The 20,858-nt window shown below is 47.9% G+C and overlaps 2 protein-coding genes across 2 annotated transcripts; one reads left to right on the plus strand and one right to left on the minus strand.

Moving 5' to 3' along the window:
• Positions 1-5,041: 5,041 nt before the first annotated feature.
• NGA_2046900 (uncharacterized protein) lies at positions 5,042-5,633 on the plus strand (the record flags this gene model as incomplete). The annotated part of the gene is made up of 1 exon (XM_005856303.1): positions 5,042-5,633. A coding segment is annotated over one exon (592 nt), but the record flags the coding sequence as incomplete, so codon positions are not given.
• A 14,393-nt stretch (positions 5,634-20,026) lies between these two features.
• Positions 20,027-20,381, minus strand: NGA_2114300 (ku p70 dna; the record flags this gene model as incomplete). The annotated part of the gene is made up of 1 exon (XM_005856307.1): positions 20,027-20,381. A coding segment is annotated over exon 1 (354 nt), but the record flags the coding sequence as incomplete, so codon positions are not given.
• Positions 20,382-20,858: the final 477 nt, after the last annotated feature.

Consider the following 20,858-nt stretch of genomic DNA (forward strand, 5'->3'; position numbering starts at 1 on the left):
TGCTCAATGTCCAGGCAACAGCACAGTTGCTACCCACACTTTGGATGACAGAGACGAGAAAAGGTGCAACGACGTTCGAAGATAAGTCGATGGCTTTCAGGTTTGTGGTGATGGACCGCAACCAGGCATCATCGTCCTCTGCAAGAACAACAACCCAGTCGCGCTCTAGTATAACATTGCTCAGCCCCTGAAAAAGCATGTTGAGGGCTCCGCCAACATGTATCAAGCCCACGCAGAGAGATAACGCCCACCCCGTTGCAATGTGACCCCAAAGCGCAATGATAAAGCAAATGCAACATCCCACGACGCAGGTATTTTGCATCGAGGTCACAAGCACAACGGCTCTTAGACGATTTGCTTCATCAATATATGAGCCAATCGATGGGGAGAAAAGTACGACCGTTAAATTTACCGTGATGCCATATGTGGCGATCAGGTGAAATGAATTCGAAGGTCCTATGACTGTGAGGAGCATGATCACAGAAAACTCCCACATACGTTGAAGGAGTGCAGAGCTAAGATGCCGCGATAGGATTAAATTGCGATACAATGTGCGTTTTTGGTCGTACATGGGCATTGTTGACGCAGAGGATGGCTTCAAAGAATCAGCAAGAGGAGAACTGACGTCCGCGGGATTGGCCTGGTCCCCATGAAAGAGTGCATCTTTGGGCACTTCTACCGCACCGTACTTGTATACAGTGGATGAGTTTTGTGCTACATCCTTATCGCGTGTCATCATATATTTTTATTAAGAGGTCCTCGCGACAGAAATGCCGTTTGTTACAATGGCTTGCCTTCCGCCTCACTCTTGTAGACTTTCAGAATTTCACTATGTTACGGACAGCATAGTAACTATCGACAGGATACGTATTATAAAATTAGTGCTACCATGTGAAAATCATTCGAAGCTGTTCCTCGAAAGGGCAATGATAATGATAGAATTGTGAAGATGGGTGGTATGACACTCGTTGCCAAGGCGTCTTGGCGAAAAGAGTGACGCCAGCGGGGTCGGACTCTAGAGGGGCAAGATCGGCAGCCGAGAAACCGAGTGTCTGGAAGAGAGGCATTCCCGAATGCGTACCATGCTGTTGACGTGTCATAGGTCCGGGGGAAAATCCGTACAGTTGGTTCTTGCACAGATTGAAACAACCTTGGCCTGATATGACTCACAAACATTCGTGTACTGTGGAAAGTGTGATTATATGTTCACCTGTTGCCGTCATGATGAGTTACCCACGGACTGATCTGTCTCTACCACATCAACCGCATTCAGGCGCTCCAAGCATTTTTCACAGCCCATTCAATCATGAGGGGGATCTTGCGCTTCACAATTACTATGGTCATGATAACCACGACGGTTGCCTTTTTTGTCCCCGTCCTCTTGACCACCCACAAACAAAGTCGGAGGGTGGGCGTCATGACAATGTTGGGCATGTTCGGCAAGAAGTCCGCTGGTGGGAACAAGAAAACTTTCACTGTTACGGTACAACAAAAATTTTACAAAAATGCAGAACTCGAGGTGGAAGCTGGCGCTCCTGTGAATTTACGCAAGGAGCTTATGAAGAACAAGATTGACATCTATCCTTTGCAGGGCAAGATTTATAATTGTGGTGGAGGAGGACAGTGTGGAACATGCGCCATCCAAATTATAAAGGGCGCCAAGAATTTGAAGTACGTGATATGTAGATGTATTGAACTTAATGGAACCTGTCCTGTTGTTTTCCCCACCATGTACAGCATCCTCTTTTGACGCTTTCCAAGCAGTCCCAGTTGAGACCTCTATTGCGCATCTCTTTCTCCCCCGATCCTCTCTCCTTGTCGAAAATGAAATAACTCTTTCGTATGTATCGGGAACTGGTGTAACCTGATGAGATTTCAAGCATTTTTGCGCAGGTTCCTCAAAATTCATAATTAATCGAGTGTTTATGCTGAGCGTCCAACCCCAATTTGATCTTCCCATCTCTCAACTACAGCCCTAAGTCCCCAGTCGAGGTCAAAGCTTTGGGTGGCAAGAAAGGGGATGACATTAGACTGGCATGCTGCACGCGAGCTTCTGGTGACGTGACCGTCAAGACCAAACCTTGATTGATTGCGGCAAGATAGGTTGACCTCAAGTTTGTTGTAGTCGGATTCTACAAAAATTGGAAGTTCATAGGGGTGCCAGAGAGACCATGCGCGGCAAGTGGTTCGACATGGGAGAAAAAGTGAGTGGAAGCCGCGTAAGAGGGGTGAAAAAACGTGTTAGGGCGTAGCGAGACATACCCGGGCAGGATACGGATCGAGTTACATCTCTGAATACATGTAGGAGCTCCCTCCCATTTTCATGCATCACGAGTAAACTACTGATAGCATCAGGTGGTAGCGGTTCTGAAAAGACACTTCATGACTTCCCAAAATATGATCAGCGCCTCCTTTGCGATAAAATTTGAGGAAAGACGATGATATATACATGCGCAGAATGATGAATGGACTGAGAGAATAGGGTGAGCGAAATAATTATTGTTCTCATGATAAGGTTTACTCAAATCTACAACAAGATGACTTCTTTCCGAGCTTCAATATTATCCTTGTCCTTTGGGCTAATGTGCTCAAATCATAGCTTTCTCTTTTACATTTTGCAGACAACTTTCAATTCTATTCCAGAAGCATGCTTTTCAATAAGGCATCGCTTTCATCTTTCTCGCCTCGACAGCGACAATTAAACAACTCCCGACGTATTTCTGGTGTAATTTGATGGTGCTGATGTGCCTTCATAACCTCTCGCAAACGCTCTTTATCCTCCCGTGTGATCTCCTCCTTATACCGCTGTGCAAAGAGCAGCAAAGACTGATGCCACAAGACAGGTAACACAGGGTCCGCGCCTTGGATCGGTGCGCCAGTGCTCGCCGTTAGGCTGTGACCCTCATACTCTGCGAACGAAACAAAGTACTCTACCAGCGAGTCAATCACTCGGTAGGGCAAGGTATACTTCTTGTTCAGCAGTGCCTTTAAAAAAATAGAGCAAGAGGCCGAGTAGTCCCTAGCGGTGGCTAGCTTGAGGAGTACAACCGCAGCGTGACTCACAGGGATAGAGACTTTACCAAGCACGCTTCCGACGATGGTGGCCTCGCGGACAGTGCAATCTCCAGACTGAATGAGCGGCAGCAAGATCCCTTTAAAAAAAGCGCCCGGCTTGTACATGGCCTTTTTTAGGGCTGTGCACCGAAAGATGCGTAGATGTCATAACAAAGAGGTGTTGGAGGCAAAATTGGCTATATTTAGGCTCAACAAAGTACCCAAAATTCTTTCCTACACCGTTTCCCGGCCTAAATAAGCATTCCCATCTAGCCCACTGCTTGCTGTCGAAAACTTACCCATGTAGTAATGGTAGTTTAGGTTTTTGTTGCTGAGAATATCATCGCGACACTTCTCCAGAAGAACCAGATTGAAAAAGCGTTGCGAAAGTTTCGCATTGAGATTTGAGGCGAATATACGGGTAGCCGCATACGTGGCGTGCGGTGTCCATTCGTCAGGCCGTGTCAGATACATCACTTCCTCCCAATTACTTAAAGCAGGCAAAATTTTGAAAGCCTTCGGCAGCTTCCCGGCCGTGTAAGTTTTTAGCAGCCGCCCAATTTCAGAATAAACCTCTTGTACCTTTGGTGAAATGGTTGTAACCAACGGTTCGTCCCCGTCGGCCGCCTGTCCCTGCAACCCAGATGCCGCCCCGTCTTCTGCTTTTGCATGAATCTTGTCCAAAATGATATCGGCCAATGTCCGACGTTCCCCTGCGCCAACATCCATGAAGGAGGATACAACTCGGTGCTCTATCTCCGATAAGCCCCCTCTATCGAGACTGTAGACCGCCCCGTCCCTGACCTCGACAGTTCCGTCTCCATCTTCTTCGTATTCCATGCTTCCTTCCTCATCCCATGAGAGTAAGTTACCGCCTACCTCTTTCATGTCCTCCTCATCGCTCTCCGATGAATCTTCTTGTTTTTGAACACTCGTCTTTCCCCGACTACTCTGTGCGACGGAGTGAACGTGCGCGCTGCCTTCGCCTGTGTGCACTTGGTCGTCTTGCGCCAACACAAAATTCCGCTCCTCTTCAGCTGCCTGTCGGGATGCCACTTTTAGAATCTTTTGCGATAATTTAGGATCGAGAAATGTCGATGATTTTTCTCCCGCCGCTCTGTCCGATGCCATTTTGTGATGTGAAAGCAACTCCTCCCCATCATCTCCTTGACCCTCTGCGCGTCGCCGTATCATTCGTTTTCTCTTACTTTCTAATATGCGCTTTTCCTTAGAAGCTTCATCGAGCTGCATGTAAATACAAATTAAATGTGAGGCATGATAGGGACGGGCCTGTGGACGCGTGACTTAGAAATTTTCTTTTGATGGAAGCTGGATACCATCTCACCTCCTCTGCCAGGGGCAGTTGTTGACGCTTTTTCCCCTTGCCCATCGCGATAGTCCTGCGTGATGCTCTTCAAAAAGGGTGGATATCAGATCGTCACGTGAATGCTCGCACTCAAGCGCTCCGAAAAAGACTCGCACGGGGTTACCCACACGTGTGGTGGGCCGCGGACTGGAGAAGGCCAGGCGGGGTCGTGTCGTGTGAGGTTGACGTTGGGTAGGAGGGGAACCTCTCACCAGTGCCAAGATTGTTCTTCACCTCACATTCCCCGTATGCACTGTGGGTCGAGTGTCCACAAAAGCCGTCATGAACTGGTAATAGGCATACCTCGGCCGGATGGCTGGCTGGCCGCCGTCCTGGTGCCCCCAGGATTCCTTGGCGTCGCCAGCGATGCTCGGATGGGAACTTATCGTGCCCGCCCCTTGCGCGTGCGACTGATGTTGACGGGTCATCTCACGATCCTAGTGTCGATCGTGCACACCCTCATTGCCATGTTATGCCCCGTTCCACTCTTATCGGCATCGTTTGTCGTATTCTCGTTGTTATCTTGTGAACAAGCGGTTCCTTTTACGTCACAGCCCTGCCAGGTGCATCTTAAGCAACCCCTCTGATCCAGGCCCATGTCTTCTCACTTCTCATCGGCTCCCACAGGCTCGTTTCCCGCGACAGACAACGATGCATACCTTTCCTCTCGTACGATTATTGGCAAATCTCTTGGAGAGTCTGAATTCGGAACTTTCTTTCGATTCTAGAGACCCCGAGGGAGACGAATACCTCAGTCGCTGGCATTCCTCGCCTTTCCAACACGCTGTCGAAATAGTTATCTCTGTCTTGTTATTCGGCCCTTTACTACTGTCTGCATGGAAGAACATGGAGAAGCAAGTGCGGGCCTTGAGAATAACATACACGCCTACCAAACTTCAAGTCCTATGGAGCTACGCCTTACTTATGACGTTCGTTCTTCAGGTTCCGCTTAAACTCGACGTCAAAAAGCTACCATCGCATCCTGCCTATTTTCTGCAACCCTGCCATGTCACGACGGTTTTATACTTCGTATGTACTGTTGTTCCATGTTATTCTTCGTTTATTTGTTTCCATGCTTTGAGTTTGCTCACATGGGGACCATCTCTGGCTTTCTGTTTCCCAAATTACCCCGCTACGCCATTGGAGGTACTCTTCTTCCACTTGCAGCACTTACTACTCGTGTCAGCTCCCATATTCGCCATAAGCAAGGTCCATCGGCCGCTTTACCGGAGTTGGAGCTGGAATTATTTTTCCTTTCTCCTGTTGTCAGCCTATCATTGGTGGCTGCTGCTGCCATGGGGAATTTACACCGGCATAAACGTCGCCACTATGACTTCTCCTCCTCCAGCCCTTGCCCCATTTAAACGATACTATCGCCTAGTGCAAGCTGGAGCATGTTTTATTCTGCACACGCTAAGTGTTGGTGTACACTTCACATTGAGTTGTCTCATGGAGAGTTTAAGTAAATGGAAACGCACATAAAATGAGAACATCGTTACCTACCCAAACAACCAGCACACGAGAAAGCTTTGCTGTTGAATTCTGCCGACATGCCAATTTGCATCAACTCATTTGTTTAATTTACGTGCTTCAAATGTGCTAAATTCGATACAAATTAAGTCGCACAGTCTTTTTGTGGTGGTACGTCGGGTACTTTTCCTCCCTCATTTATCTTAAGAGTGTGGTCCATCTGGTTCCACAGCAAATTCTCGAAAATGACGTCATCCAAGACAGCGGAGCCAGCCTTTGCATGTGGACTTACGACAAGCTTCTTTTGACTTCTACACAACGTCCCTCCCTCTTTTCCCAGCACTGATTCCTGTACAGGTCGAGAACGAATTATGTAGAAAAATTTAAACTAACACCACAGCAAGTCGATTTTTTCTTATCCAGCAGAGAATAGGATGAAAAATATTTTTGCCAGGTAAATTCCCACACATCATGCATATCCCGGGGAAAGACACAAATGGTGACATCGCTCACATCATACCTGCAACAAGAGCTCTGCGATCGCAAGCTCACCGAGCTTTCTCTTTTTGTCAAGGTCAATCTTCGAGAATTTACTGCCCGAGCTCTTTCCTAAAAAAAAAGAGCTGCCTTCTTGCTTACCGCATGACGAAGCGGAAGGCTTTGGAAAGCTGCTCATCTCCTTTTCCGGCTGAAGGGGACTGGTGAGCTTGCTTACGGCTTCTGACGTAGGCATACGTCGGCTTGGCCGCAAACCTGCCGCCCGTACTTCCGAGCGGATTGAATTAAGCTCATTCATGTTCTGTCGAACTTCATCAGTAAGCTGTTGAAATCATGTGCAACGCACTGTGGTTAAATGGCTGTGCTTATATGTCATCTCCCCTCTTTCATATGACCTGCCTTCGAAAGGTGCGTATTCTGCGTGGCATCAACGAATTGCTCCCGTGCTGTGTTCAACAAAGCCACTAGCTTTCCTGTCCCTCGTCCTACTATCCGCGCTAGCTGAGGGACCTCCTTTTTCCCTGGAAAAAGCGTAAAATGTGAAGAGTCAAAAGGACAAAGATGGGAGTAGAAACACACGAGGTCCTTACCAAGAAGAAAGGAAGCCGCTCCTATCAAAATCACGACCTCGAGACCAGTGACATCGAACATCGCCTGTTTGTATTTATCATAGTAATGGTACGCAACATGTACATATGATGTGTGAGTTTCGTCCTCTTCAAAGAAGAAGCTTTTAGCCGGCCTGCCAAGCTCCCGCCCGGCCCGCTGTCGCCTCTGCCAGAGCAGGTAGACTCGACTGTTGGCCATCAAATTACCCTCCTGATTTTGTGTCACTGTCATTTTTAACAGTTTTCGCGCGATATACTGTTGTGCAAAGCTGAATGGATATAGACATATTTTATCCAACGTACGTTCAAAGCACCGTGCACTGCGAGAACTTCAGTCATTTCCAATCTGCCTCCTAATCCTAGCTGTTGCGGGAACTTTAATTATACGCGTCCCAAGCTTCAGAGACGAATGGTGCTTGATAGATAGCTTGATCCTTTTCCAGCATTTTTTAATTCACATTCTTCATGTGCATCTTGCAGATTATGTAAAACGTAGTATTCGATTGTAAGATTATCTCTCTCGGGTGAACCTTGCGACTTGAAGGCAACTGCGACTCAGTATTTCCTAAACAACTCATACATCCTGCAGGAACAGATGTTTTCATGCGAAAATAAGATAGCATCAATTGTACTTCTATTAGCATGTTTTATCACTTGCGTGGCTTACATGCCTGTACCCCTTTTCCGAAGAAGTTTCTTCTCCTCTTCATACGGTTTCCCTTCACCTGCTCTGCATGGTATGGGCCTACGAGTAAAAGAGCGAGGAGCGCATGCCCTTCAATTTATAATGCGGCAGGGATCGTCTACTGTTTTAGATAATGATGCATCGGCTAAAGAAATCGTAGAGGAGGCGCGTGCACGGTTGAGGCCTGCATTTGACGACGTTGATAGCCGTACTCAACGTATCTTGAAGCGTGTGCTCAAGTCTTTCCGGAAGCAGCAGGTTGGGACACACATGTTCAATGGCATCGATGGGTATGGACATGGAGATGTCGGTCGGGACAGTTTGGAAGAGATTTACGCGCAGCTTTTTGGAGCGGAGGCCGCCCTCGTCCGTGTGCAGATCTTTAGCGGGACCCATGCCATTTCATGCGCTCTATTCGGTGTCCTCCGGCCAGGGGATAAAATGCTGGGTTTAAGTGGACAGCCGTATGATACGTTGGAGGAGGTGATCGGCACACGAGAAACTCATAAGGATGAAGATGATAATTCTATTCCAAATCAGCGATTTCTTACGGGAAGTCTGGAAGAGTGGGGTGTGGCGTACGATCAGGTTGACCTTCTACCATCCGTAGCTCCCGGCCAGTACTTCAATCTCTCTGAGATAGATCGACAAATAGACGCCGATGTCAATATCCGAGTTCTGCACATCCAGCGCTCGTGTGGATATCAGTGGCGGCCATCAATTCCTGTCGCCGAAATCGGTAACGTCATTGCCCATATTCGAGCTGTTTTTCCGGATCGAGAGCTCATCGTTTTTGTCGATAATTGCTATGGGGAATTTGTTGAAGATTTGGAGCCTACTCATGTGGGTGCAGATATTATAGCGGGTTCTTTGATAAAGGTGCGACAGGGGTCATCAATTTTGCGACGAATAGAAAGAGGTTTCAAATGCGAAGATGTCCGTATACTTTAGCTAAAAAGATGTGATTCAAAATGCATGCCTTCATTTAACGGCCCTTTACATGCGATGATCAAACGATAGGAATCTTGCACTCAAAAACTTACATAGCACATCTATCGTCATTGTAGAACCCCGGGGGCACGCTAGCCCCTACAGGCGGGTACATTATTGGCAAAAAACATTACGTCGACGCAGCTTTCAAGCGGCTAAGCGCGCCAGGTGTGGAAGGGGGTGCGACACTTGGCCAGAACCGTTGGCTTCTTCAGGGTCTTTTTATGGCGCCATCAGTAGTAGGAGAGTCTTTGAAAGGAGCAATGCTTCTCGCAGAGGTGATGGGCAGCGGATTCGGACTACCGTGCAACCCTGCCCCCGGCACCTATCGGACTGATATCATTCAAGCCGTGCAAGTCGGTAGTCGTGACCGAGTTTTACAATTTTGTCACCAGGTGCAGCGGTTGAGTCCGATTGGGGCTTACATTCGGCCTACAGCGGGCGTATCGCCAGGTTACGGTGATGAAGTGGTCTTTGCGGTAGGGACATTTGTGGATGGGAGTACATTGGAGCTTAGTGCGGATGGGCCTCTGCGAGAACCCTTCACAGTTTTTTCACAAGGTTGCATACATTGGACACACTGGGCTCTAGTACTTGAAGAAGCCCTCGTCCAGATGGGATTTTGCAAAAATAGTGCAATCGACGTCGATTTCTGAATGCCCGTGCAAGAAGGGAACAATTGTCTACTAATCCTTTTTCTTAACCCAAGAAGTAAATCCGTTGCTTTAGTAAATTGTTTTCTTGTTAACCATTTGACATTAGATGCGTCTGTAAAAGGAGAAAGGCGTCATGATGTGATGGCTTGAGAGTATCGTGAGGCAAGTTGTGTGCACTGGCATTCACGTGTATGATTGAGCATATTAGATAGGTTGTCGCTGACGTCTTTCCGTTAAGTACACCACACCATGCAGAAATAATAATTATAAGTAATCAACATCTGGTTTGTCCATCAACTCATACCCGCAAACATTGCCGATGCTTATTGAGTCCACTCAAGCTTGCTGTCATCTATTGGGCCTACATCAGCCTAAACAATAGGTCCACATAACCTTAAGCTGAATGTGGTACTCGTAAGTGCAAAAGTATCTAAGGAGAAGAACGCCAAAAGAGACTATAATGTATCTAGTAATTTACAAAATTGCCTGACATGTTTTTCTTATGATGTATGGTGCACAGTGTCAGCATCACAGAAGGCCCTTGAAAAGCTTTATCTGGCACAAAGTTAGTAAGGGAGCAAGGTAAGCAAATAGAGGTATACTTCAAGAAAATGACAGAGAATGTCACGGGAAGGTGGATGGAGTTTTTAAAGTTTTGAAAGGAATCAAAAATAGGATGGCTTGGCTCGGTAGAAGTATGAGCCCGGTCATAAGGCTTCGTTCGTTCGTCGTGGAAGTAGCCTTTCCGACGCACGACATGAGCTGGGATGTTACAAAGATAATCATAAAACTCAATGAAAGCTCATCATGAGGTGACATAGACTGCGTACTATATATGAATATGGAATTATTACAATGCATTTGTGCCCCTCAGTCATACATTTGCATACGCATCGCTTGTGTTTTGCAATACGAAACTGATTCTTCAGGTGTCCCATATTTTTCGAATTCATTCCGCTTAAAGGCGACCCAGTTTTTCCAGTCCCTCGCATATTTCCAAGGATCATTGATTGTTTTTTATTTTTTAAGGTAGAGGTATGTGCATAAAATTTGTTTACACGCCTTCGAGATTTGTGACTCCTAACGGCCGTTGAGCCGTTGGGCGAGCGAAGAGGAGGAGGTAGGCAAGGGCATCATCACTTTGTCGTCAGTCAGGCTACACTCGGAAGGCCTTCCATCACAAATGTTGTCAAAGTTTCTTTTCTCCAAATTATGCCTTCTCAGATAAAGAGTCCGCACAGATCACGTAATGGCGGACAGGACGCAAGAAAATGGTGAGAAAAGTGGCCAGTCCGATGATACGACAGATGCTGAGGTCATGATTGAGCATTTTGGTGACATGCATGTTGGTGGTGAAGAAGGCGGGCGCGCAGCAAAAGAGAAAACTCTTGAGATGACTGCTGGGCAAAGCTTGACCGCGGAACAGGTAGGTACCTTGACAGAAGTAGGGGTGTACCTGTATCTCCGCCAAAAGGGCACTCTCAATGTCCTCTTTTCCCTGAACTCCACAACAGTTGAAAATGATGCTGCACGCGGAGCCGGGCATTTTTAGGATGCCCTTTCAAGAAAAGACGCAAGAACAGTTTAAATTCTGGAGTACCCAACCCGTATTGAGATTAGGTACGGCAAAGAGTCGCCCTCGTGAAAGCCCGTACTTCTTGGATAACATCTTACTTTCTTCCCGCAGATGAGGATCGCAAGGAGAACGGGCCTATCGAGACAGGAAAGACACCGGCAGATGTGCGCCAGGAGCCTTATAATTTGCCCGAGGGCTTTACATGGTGCGAGGTGGACATGAGGGATGGGCAAGAAGCAAAAGAGGTGTACGACCTCTTAAATCAAAACTATGTGGAGGATGACGACAACATGTTTCGCTTTAATTACTCTCCCGCCTTTTTGGAATGGGCACTAACACCTCCCGGAAGTCAAAAAGACTTTGTTGTTGGGATCCGCGTTGACCCGTCTGCGGCGGCTGTGACCAAGGGCAAAAGTCGGCGGAAGCTCGTAGGCTTTATCACTGGCGTGCCTGTCCAGATGCGTGTTCACGATAAAGTCATGCCAATGGTTGAGATAAATTTCTTGTGCGTCTTAAAGAAATTACGCTCCAAGCGTTTGGCTCCTGTGCTTATCAAGGAGATAACCCGGCGGGTGAACTTGACGGGGGTGAGTCCGTAGGGCATGTCTAACTTCTCATCACACAGAGTTTACATGCACCTATCTTGTGCAAAATTGTCTTAGAATCTCTCGAACGAAAACATGTTCAGGTGTGGCAGGCCGTTTACACGGCGGGCGTTGTCCTTCCCAGGCCCGTTGCTCGATGCAGGTACTATCACAGGTTGATACGACCCAAGAAACTCGTGGAGATTGGGTTCACAAGACTCGCCCCACGCATGACAATGGCTCGTACAATACGCCTCTATCAACTCCCTGATGTATGCGCGAGTGGTACGTCATAGGGGGAATGCAATTTGCCCAGAGTCATTTTATTTACTTCAGATATTTTAAGTCTACGTTGTTTATCCAGCGCATTTAAATGTCACATTCTGGGCATCTTTTTGCAGGTATCCGGCCTATGACGCTCGCAGACGTGCCATCTGCACGGAAGTTGCTCAACACTTACCTGGAAGCCTTCAAGCTGGCCCCCGTCATGGATGATGCAGACTTGGCGCATTGGCTGTTGCCACGCCCAAATGTCGTCGACAGTTTCGTGGTTACTAAGGAGGGTTGCGTCACGGATATGTGCAGGTATGGTAAAGCTTGGTGGAAAGTTAAGGATTAACGTCTTTTTGTCTCTGTATCTGCGTCACAATTTCGAGTTCACTCGCTCGGCTCATGTTCCCGTCCATGCATTGCTGGTATCACACAGCTTCTACCACCTGCACTCCACCGTGATTGATAATACCGCATACCCTTCACTCAACGCTGTCTATTCATTCTACAACGTAGCCACCACTATGTCTCTGACGGTAAGAAAGTGCAGGCAGTTGCTTCCTCTTTTCTTTTATTCTATTCCATCACATTGCCCTCATACATGGAGCGTAAAGTATTTTGGGGCCTTACGACAAAATTAAGGAATGTCCGAGAGTCGTGGACCTCGTCTTATTCCGTCGATCTATGACGATTGCCCGTTTTACTTGCACAGTCACTTATGAGGGAGGCGTTAATTCTAGCCAAACAAAGAGACGTGGACGTCTTCAACGCGCTCGACCTGATGGAGAACCAGCTCTTCCTGAAAGAGCTCAAATTCGGGCATGGCGACGGAGTGCTGCATTACTATCTCTACAACTGGGGCTGCGCAGACATTGAGCCCGCGCACGTAGGGCTTGTTCTTCTGTGAGATGCGGAACTCGCATCTTATTTTGCAATTTGATATACACAGACATGACTTGGAAAGTAAAAGCAAGCTGGGTATCGGCGTTACAAGAAATACCAGGCCTCTGGTGATGTATTACACTCAAAAAATTAAAAGGTGGTAGAGACAATCATGCATATGCATTGTCTTTTGCCTAATGAGGAAATTTCGAGGTGTTCTTCAGAAAAAATCTTATTCCCGTTTTTCGGCCCTAATTTTCCCTTGTAGTGCCTGATCCTCTTTTCGAGCCTCATCTTGAAGCTGTCGTAAATTGTATTTCTTTAATTCAATGAAACGAGGGCAAATGCCGACGCCGATAGTTCCCTACGTCACGTTGAGTAAGTGGGTGAAACTTAAAGTCAGCTGATTGCTTGAAAGCATTGTCATCAGTTAGAAGCGCATGCATAAAATCGAGCAGACACATTTTTTTTGCTCATACAAGTAGAGAAGACACGTTTCTTTTGCTGACCTTGATGGCTTCAACGAGGAGGACATAGTCGGGACAGGTTAGATCCACCTTCCAACGACCACCAATCACATCTCCAAGAGTCTTGAAAATCTCGTCGCGTGAGTGCGCCGCATAGTTGCGTCGACATAAACTCACCATGTACTGTGAGTAAAGATGCTTAATAAGATACGCGAACATGCCACATACTTCCATTCATGCATTTATAACTTACAGTTGGCCTGCTGCTTGAATCCACAGCTTTCCTTTCACTTTCCAATCCTATCTGTCCAGATGCTTTTTCCGCGTGTTCCTCCTTCTCTACAATCAGACCTTTTTCCAATAGCAAATCACGAGCTTCTCGTTTGAGTGCCTCCAAATTTCCGCCAAAACAAATTCTTTCCAGTGGCATCAGTTTGATAATGCCGCTATGTTCGTAAATAGATATGAAAGGTTGGTTTGAAGGCTAACCCATCAGACAAGATGAAGCAAAAACCCGAAATACTCACCGAGTACTGCTTTGCCCAGTCTTCGCTTCCTCCAGCATCCGAATGCAGGCTTTAACGGGTGATAAAGGGCCATCTTTAGGAATGCTGACTCCACAGGTGCCTCTACATCCTGTCTCTATGGGCACCATAGTCGACCTTGCCCCCGACTTTGTTTTTTCCTTCAAGTCTGCTATTTCCTGTTCAAGCGTGTCCCGAATGGTGCCTTCCCCTGCTCCTTCATCTCCTGAAGCTAGTGTCACATTTTCCGTGCCCACTGGGAAGGTTTGGTCTTTGTCGGACGCCCCACCGAGAGGGCCCCCACTGGGACTCCGGGCATCCTCTGCATACTACGTGTGAAATTATAAAAGAGGACAAGACGCGTGTCATGAGAAAGCACTCCGTCCTGAAAGAGCATCTTTCAGAATAGAGACCATCAGGCAAATAACTTGTTGCTGTCATTGCGAATTTGTTTAACGAAGCAACAAAATAAATTGTAGTGAGAGTAGAGCTCATTTCTCGTTCACTGCCGTGTATACGGGCAACGCTCAGACGGGAGCGGGAAGGCAAATTTTCATAAACCTTAGTTCCTATTCTCGCATAGAGGGGATACTTGCCCTTTCCAGTACAATGGACAGCTCTTTGGCCGCTTTAGCTTCCCGACCGACGTCGCAAGTAAAAAGGATGGCTTGCCCATTTCGCACCGCTGACAACGACGAGGACCACGGTGATGATTGGTAACGCGGGCGCTTCCTTTCTCCAATACTTCCTGATTTCTCGTCACCTCTCCTCTGTGTCGCGATGGTATGTCGTACGCGGTTAAGGTATTAGCTGCCGGTCATCTGAGCATGTGCTCAACCTCCTACCCTTTCCTGACTCCGATGACTTACCGATGCCCGCTTCGTAGACCCATTTCTCTTGTCAGCCATGTTGCAGCACTGTGTTTTTGTCAAATCGAATTTAAAATAAAATGCTAAAAGCGGGGCGTAAATGGTGAGGAAAGCTTCGGGCAGGAAGGAGTTCGCAGGGGGTGGGCATGGCGGGGCTCGGGCCTTCGAGCTGCCTCGCCTTCTAGCACGTCCGACGTGCGCACGCTCCCAGCGTGGTCGTCCCGGACCTTTTTATGTTCTGCAGGCTTTTCCGTCAGCACGTCAGCACTTTCGTGACAGAACATGACAACCAGGCTGGGCGCAACAATGTTTGGTGCTGGAACGAGACGCTTGGCGCGGGAAAAATTGTATGACGTGAAGGCGAAATGGTTGAAGCTCCAGACGAATTTCTCGAATTAAACAAGCTATCACAGACTCAATGCTCTTATTTTCCCGGGGACTAGGTATGAGAGCAGTATGGACGGGCCTCTTCCACCCCAGACCATAGGTGCTCGTCTAAACGCATCCCACATCATTCGTGCTGATGGGCGGTCACGCGCTGTGCGAGTAGCAAATACGCACACCTGGAAGCACGGCTTCGATTCTTTTTTCGATTACATGGACAGAAGTTTCCCAAGGCGTCATGGAAGTGACATTGCTGAAATGGCTACTTGTAAAGAATCGTGGGATTTAAATGAATTTTAACGCAATCCCCGTAACGAGGTCGAAGAAGGTTTGGAACCGCTGCCTTGTTACTTGAAGTCCATGACTCGTAAAATCTCTTTGAAAACTTCCTCACTCCTGGTCGATAACAGTTAAATGTAAGTCTCGCCGATGGTGGAAGATCTGACCGTTAAATTTTAACCAAAAGAGATTGCAATTTCACTCAAGGGAGCCGTCCTGTTGACGTCCCACGTCTGTAGCTCGTCTACGAACCCTAAGCAGCCATCCGATGGAAGTGGAGCTCGTTGACCTAATTTCCCAGATAGCCTCCATTGTATGCAACCCAAAATTTGTGCGACCAATACCTGATCAGACTTTAGAGGCGATTGAGAGAGTACCATCGGTGTCGCCGTCAAGTCCTCGATTCGTATGCAGCATCCCCCTCTCCGACAGCATTCCGCCGTCCCTACGTATCCCACAGTACATAGCGAAACCCAGTGTTCGTCCCTTACCCATTCGTCTTCAATCGAGCAAGACAATTATAAATGGCCAAGTAGCAAAAGTATCGCTGCACGGCATGAGCAACCGTAGCCAGTACGTACCTTTATCAAACATATTTGTGGAGATAGTTTCACTTGCTCGGTCTAGAACTGGTCGAAAACATTTTTGGCGCCACTCCATCAAATGGAGTTAAGTGGAAGCGTCCTAATCTTCGTTGGATTTTAACTTCAGAGGAAGATTTACAGCCCGGACGAACACGCAGCTTTCTCGCCACCCTTCCAATACTTGACTTTGCTCCAATTTGTGGAGGTGGTGAGAGTGATTCGCTATCCTCTTCGCAGTCGTCCACTGTGGTACTACCATGCAGCGCTGTTTTCCGTGCTCAATCGAAAGCGGCACTTTTCAAGTGTACTGTCCGACTGTGCAACGTTTGTGACACCGAGGGCTTACATCCCCAGATAGAGACCCAACAAAACGTTCCAAAAATGTACCGACTCAGTGCACGGGCAGAATCCTGTGCAGATATCTGACGAGCTAAGGCCTTTTAAACACATAGAGAATTAGACATAACGTTGAAAACTCACAATCTCCACTTTGATCCTTGGGTGTGGCCAATTTTCGTGTTGTCATTACTTTTACTCTTTGTAGGCTGGCTGTCTTGCGGGTTTCCTCACTTTCCTTCCCTCCCACAACGAGAAAGGAGGCTTCTGAAGATAAGAAGAGATGTATGTATAGTGACTTCTGAACACGATAGAAGGGAGTTCTTCCTCAGATCGGTGTCGCCATTCAACTTACGCGACAATTGCGTTTAATATCAACTATTTAAACACAATATCGAATATTAAGAGTCACATCCTCTACCTCCCTTTCTTTTAGATTAAAGTTCTCTTTCTCCTTCCAAAAGCTCAACATGTAGGTGCATGTATTAGAGTACCATGCGTAACTGGAGTCCCCACAATCAACCTCCTCGTATATCGCGGGTTCCTCCGCGAGAATCGAACAGGCTACACATTCCGCTTACTACTTGAGAATTTCAATTCCAGGTATTTTAGGCGTCGTTGAAGAGGGGTGGAAGTCCAGTGCGTGAACGCATCCGTTCAGCGATTAGAAAAGCCAGCTCTAAAGCTTGTACGCCGTTGAGACGAGGGTCGCAATGCGTGTGGTAGCGCTTGTTTAGGTCGTCCACTTTAATGTCCTGGATGGTACCGCCGATGCACTCAGTCACGTCTTTACCTGTCATCTCTAAATGCACACCGCCGGGATGCGTGCCCATCTGGTCGTGAACATCGAAGAAAGCTCGTAATTCATCCCGAATCTTCTCGAAGGGTCGTGTCTTCAAACCATTGTCCGCCTTAATCGTATTACCGTGCACGGGGTCTGACACCCAAACCACAAAGCGACCCTCCTTTTGAACAGCTCGTATAAGTGCCGGAAGCTTTTCTCGTAGCTTGTCTGCGCCCATGCGCACAATGAGGGAGAGGCGGCCAGGTATGTTGTTGGGGTTTAAGTTGTCAATCACCTCCAGAAGCTCTTCGGGGGTAATCTTATCCGAAATCTTAACACCGAGAGGATTCCCAATGCCGCGAGTAAATTCCAAGTGCGCCCCATCAAGCTGTCGAGTTCGTTCTCCTATCCAAAGCATATGCGCCGAGCAGTCGTACCACTTCCCAGTCGTGGAGTCTTGACGGGTCAGCGCCTGCTCATAAGAAAGCAGGAGGCATTCGTGCGCAGTGTAAAACTGTGCCTGTTTGAATGTAGCAGACTCCGTATTTACGCCGATAGCTTTCATAAATCGTAAGGACTCGTCGACTTTTGACGCCAGTTTCCGATACCGACTGCCCTCCTCGGATTTTTCCACAAAGTCCAGGTTCCAGGCGTGCAGGCGCGAGATGTCGGCATAGCCACCTGTCGCGAAGGCTCTGAGGATATTCAGCGTTTGAGTAGACTGATGATACGCATCGAGCATGCGCCAGGGATTGTTGCGCCGTGCTTCTTCAGTAAAAGACTCGCTGTTGATTATGTCTCCTCGGTAGCTCGGCAATTTCAGGCCGTTCACCTCCTCCTGCGGCTCCGAACGAGGCCTGGCAGGTATTGAGAATGAGTCAAATACTGTCAAAGATGGACTAGGCTCGATGTTGTTGTATGCTTTATAGAAGAAGATGTTTTCCTATGGGACATCGTTGGTCTCACCACAACCTCATCTTACTTTGCGAACTGGCCGGCCATTCGGCCCACCTTGATGACGGGCATGGACCCGCCGAACGTCAGGACCAGTGCCATTTGCAGGAGCACACGAAAGGTATCTCTGATAGTATCGACATGAAATTCCTTAAAACTTTCTGCGCAGTCCCCACCCATGAGCAAAAAGCTCTGACCCATGGCAGCTTTGGCTGTCAGCCGGAGAGGGGTGACATTACTCATCCAATAAGTAAAATGTTAAAAGCTTTTCTCAATGGCAATCGAGTGGGAACACATCGAACTTTGACATCAGACAGCGATAACGTATAGGGCTTTGCATGTGCACGAGCATGGAAGCTGTGCCATGCATTTCTTTCTTACCTAAGTGTTCGTGAAGCTGACGGCACTCGCCTGCGAACACCAGTGGTGACGACTTAGCCAGTGCATGCTCTACTTTCACGAGTTCCTCCTTTCAATATCAAAAAAGAGGACACAGCGTTAGATCACTACATTGATGCGAAAATTCCGAATACCGGCTATTTTTGATGACAGATTCGTAATGGCTTACCTCATCGTCATAAACAGGCATTTGGCGTGGAGTAAATTTGCGCCAGGAATCAGGCGACCAAGGAGCCTTTTGCGACAAAGATGACGAAGAAGAAATTATGCTTGCAGTACTAGGAGGCGGCACGGATTGCACCGCGCTCACAAAACCACGCACACGTCCACACGCCGAGGTACCGCTCCTGACCAGTTTCGGATTTCCCATTGAAAGAAATGCCCTTCCTTGCTCCAACTCCAAGAAAAACAGTGCGGCGACCAAGCTCGCAGCCGACAGCCACGAACACATTTTGACATTCATTAACTCTTGGACACGTTTCGTGCAGTAAAGAGAGCGACTGGTGAGCAGTGGATATTCAACCTGAGACCAACGGCCGAGGAAGGGGACAAGAACAGGTACCATTAAAAAACTCGAAATGGCATTTCGACTCCACTAGGTAAGAGTTCATGTACATCATTGCATGCATAACACCATTCAATCAAGCATTTCACTCAAGGCAATCAAAGCAACACTTCATGACAGTGTTCCTGCCCGGTGGCTAAGGAAGCAATACATATGATGTCGTGCATGCCATCATTCAACAATGACTCTCTACAAGCCGTAAGTATACCGCGTAGCACACTGGAGCGCCTAGAAGAAGGGAGATGCGCTGGGGAAGAGATCAACGGAACACGGGGGGTCTTGAACGCTTTCCCACCATTGAGGCATGAGGGGACATGGGGCGGGCGAGCATCCACGCGGGAGCTCTCGAGCCGTTGGAGCCAACCTCCTGGTATGGCCCAACCCTTCCGGAGAAAAAAGTCAATGCGGGCTCCGGACCCAGAACAAAGGCTGATGATTACGCAAAACAAAACGAATAATCATGTATGGAGCCGTAAGAGAGTGAACCACAAACAAAAAAGCACACGTATTCACGTCCCACGTTACAATGCGAAGGGAGGGCGGAGAAAACGTCGGAGCGGGTGGACGACACTCGCAGACACTGGCGCATGGAAACAGCCTAAGTGCACAGGCAGGCTGACACTATCATCGGGCACCACAGTAACTATCCAGCCTAAATCACGTGGTGGTGACGGACAAATGATTGACCGACTATCTGTAATCGGTACGCAGCATCATTGAATATTGAAGAATGATACCATACGATTGGTCACAGCACCAAACCGTCCAGGAAAGGTTCAGAAACCCCTTGGGACCAAACTGTCTAAGAGATAAAAGCATATTGCGTCAAACACATTGATTGAACATTGCAAGTCGGTTTAGACGTAAGAAGAGTCATGACTGCCATTTTTAGACCAATTCTACAAGCATACTTCTCTTTCTTGTCTGTCATGTATGGGAGTAAGTCTTGATTAAACATTTTTTTCGCCTCAACATAATCCACTACCCTTGTGAAAGAAGGCGATCGATGAGGTCGTCTTTCCTGCCGGAGACGTGCAATTTCAATTCCTGGCAAAGGTCCTTGAGCTTCCTTACTGTCAGTTTGGAAAGTCCTTCTCTTGTTTGAGCTCCCTCAAATGCTTCAAACTCACTTTTTACACTATCATGATGGCCCTTTTCTGCCTTACCTGAGTCTTTCACCTCCCTTTTTTCTTTTTTCAAAGAAAGAAGCCTATCCACCCCCGCGACCGTTGACTTACGTTTTCCACTTGACCCGCCGTTCAGGACCTTGTCCGGATCGCGGCTTGATTCCCACAAACCACGCATAGCCTCACCCGTCCGTCCCAGCAACTCTTTCTCATCCGGCCATGTTCGGTCGTCTGCCGACTCATTCCAGTCTACCTCTGATTGCTCTAGGGCCAGGGCTTGCAAGCCGGCATAAAATTTTTGCAAACCGGGATTGCTATAGCCTTGGTAGTATTCCTCCCACCTCATCGCCAGACGTGAAATCACACTTTTCGCAGCCTCTTTCTGATCCATGCTTGGTAGCGCAGGTAAACTCTCCAAATGTGGGCTTTCTATGGCGCGCAAATCGTCAAGAAAAGGTAGAACTATCAGCTCCAGACCGGGCGTGGCAGGTGGTGCAAGGAGCACAGCCAGACGTGGATACGACACCGCATTGATGTGGAGCCGGACTAAAGCCATCTTATGTTGCTGGAGCATGGCTTTTCGGATAGCAGAGAAGGCTCGCGTACAACCTTTGAGAGCCATCTCCTCTGGATAAATCAGGGTACTGCTGGTCACGTTTAGCTCCCAAGCCAACTCTTCTGCCGGAAGAAAGGCCAAAAGATGCAGGCCCGGATCTCTTTGGCAAACGCGCTGCTTCATTTCGTATGCAGCGCTGTGTAGCGGAATAGTGACGCCGCCTTTTCCAAACTCCAAGCCACATGCTACGTCAAGCTCGGGGTCCACGTACTGCACTAGGTCCTCACACATCCACTTGGTGGAGGTGGCCAGTCTCCTGTTTGATACAGCTGCTAGTTTTACGGGCATCGGCTTACGACATCGTTGAATGGTCTTGTAGAATGCCACATCG

This window comes from Nannochloropsis gaditana, assembly GCF_000240725.1.
Source record: "Nannochloropsis gaditana CCMP526 unplaced genomic scaffold scaffold007, whole genome shotgun sequence".
Lineage (NCBI taxonomy): Eukaryota > Eustigmatophyceae > Eustigmatales > Monodopsidaceae > Microchloropsis > Microchloropsis gaditana.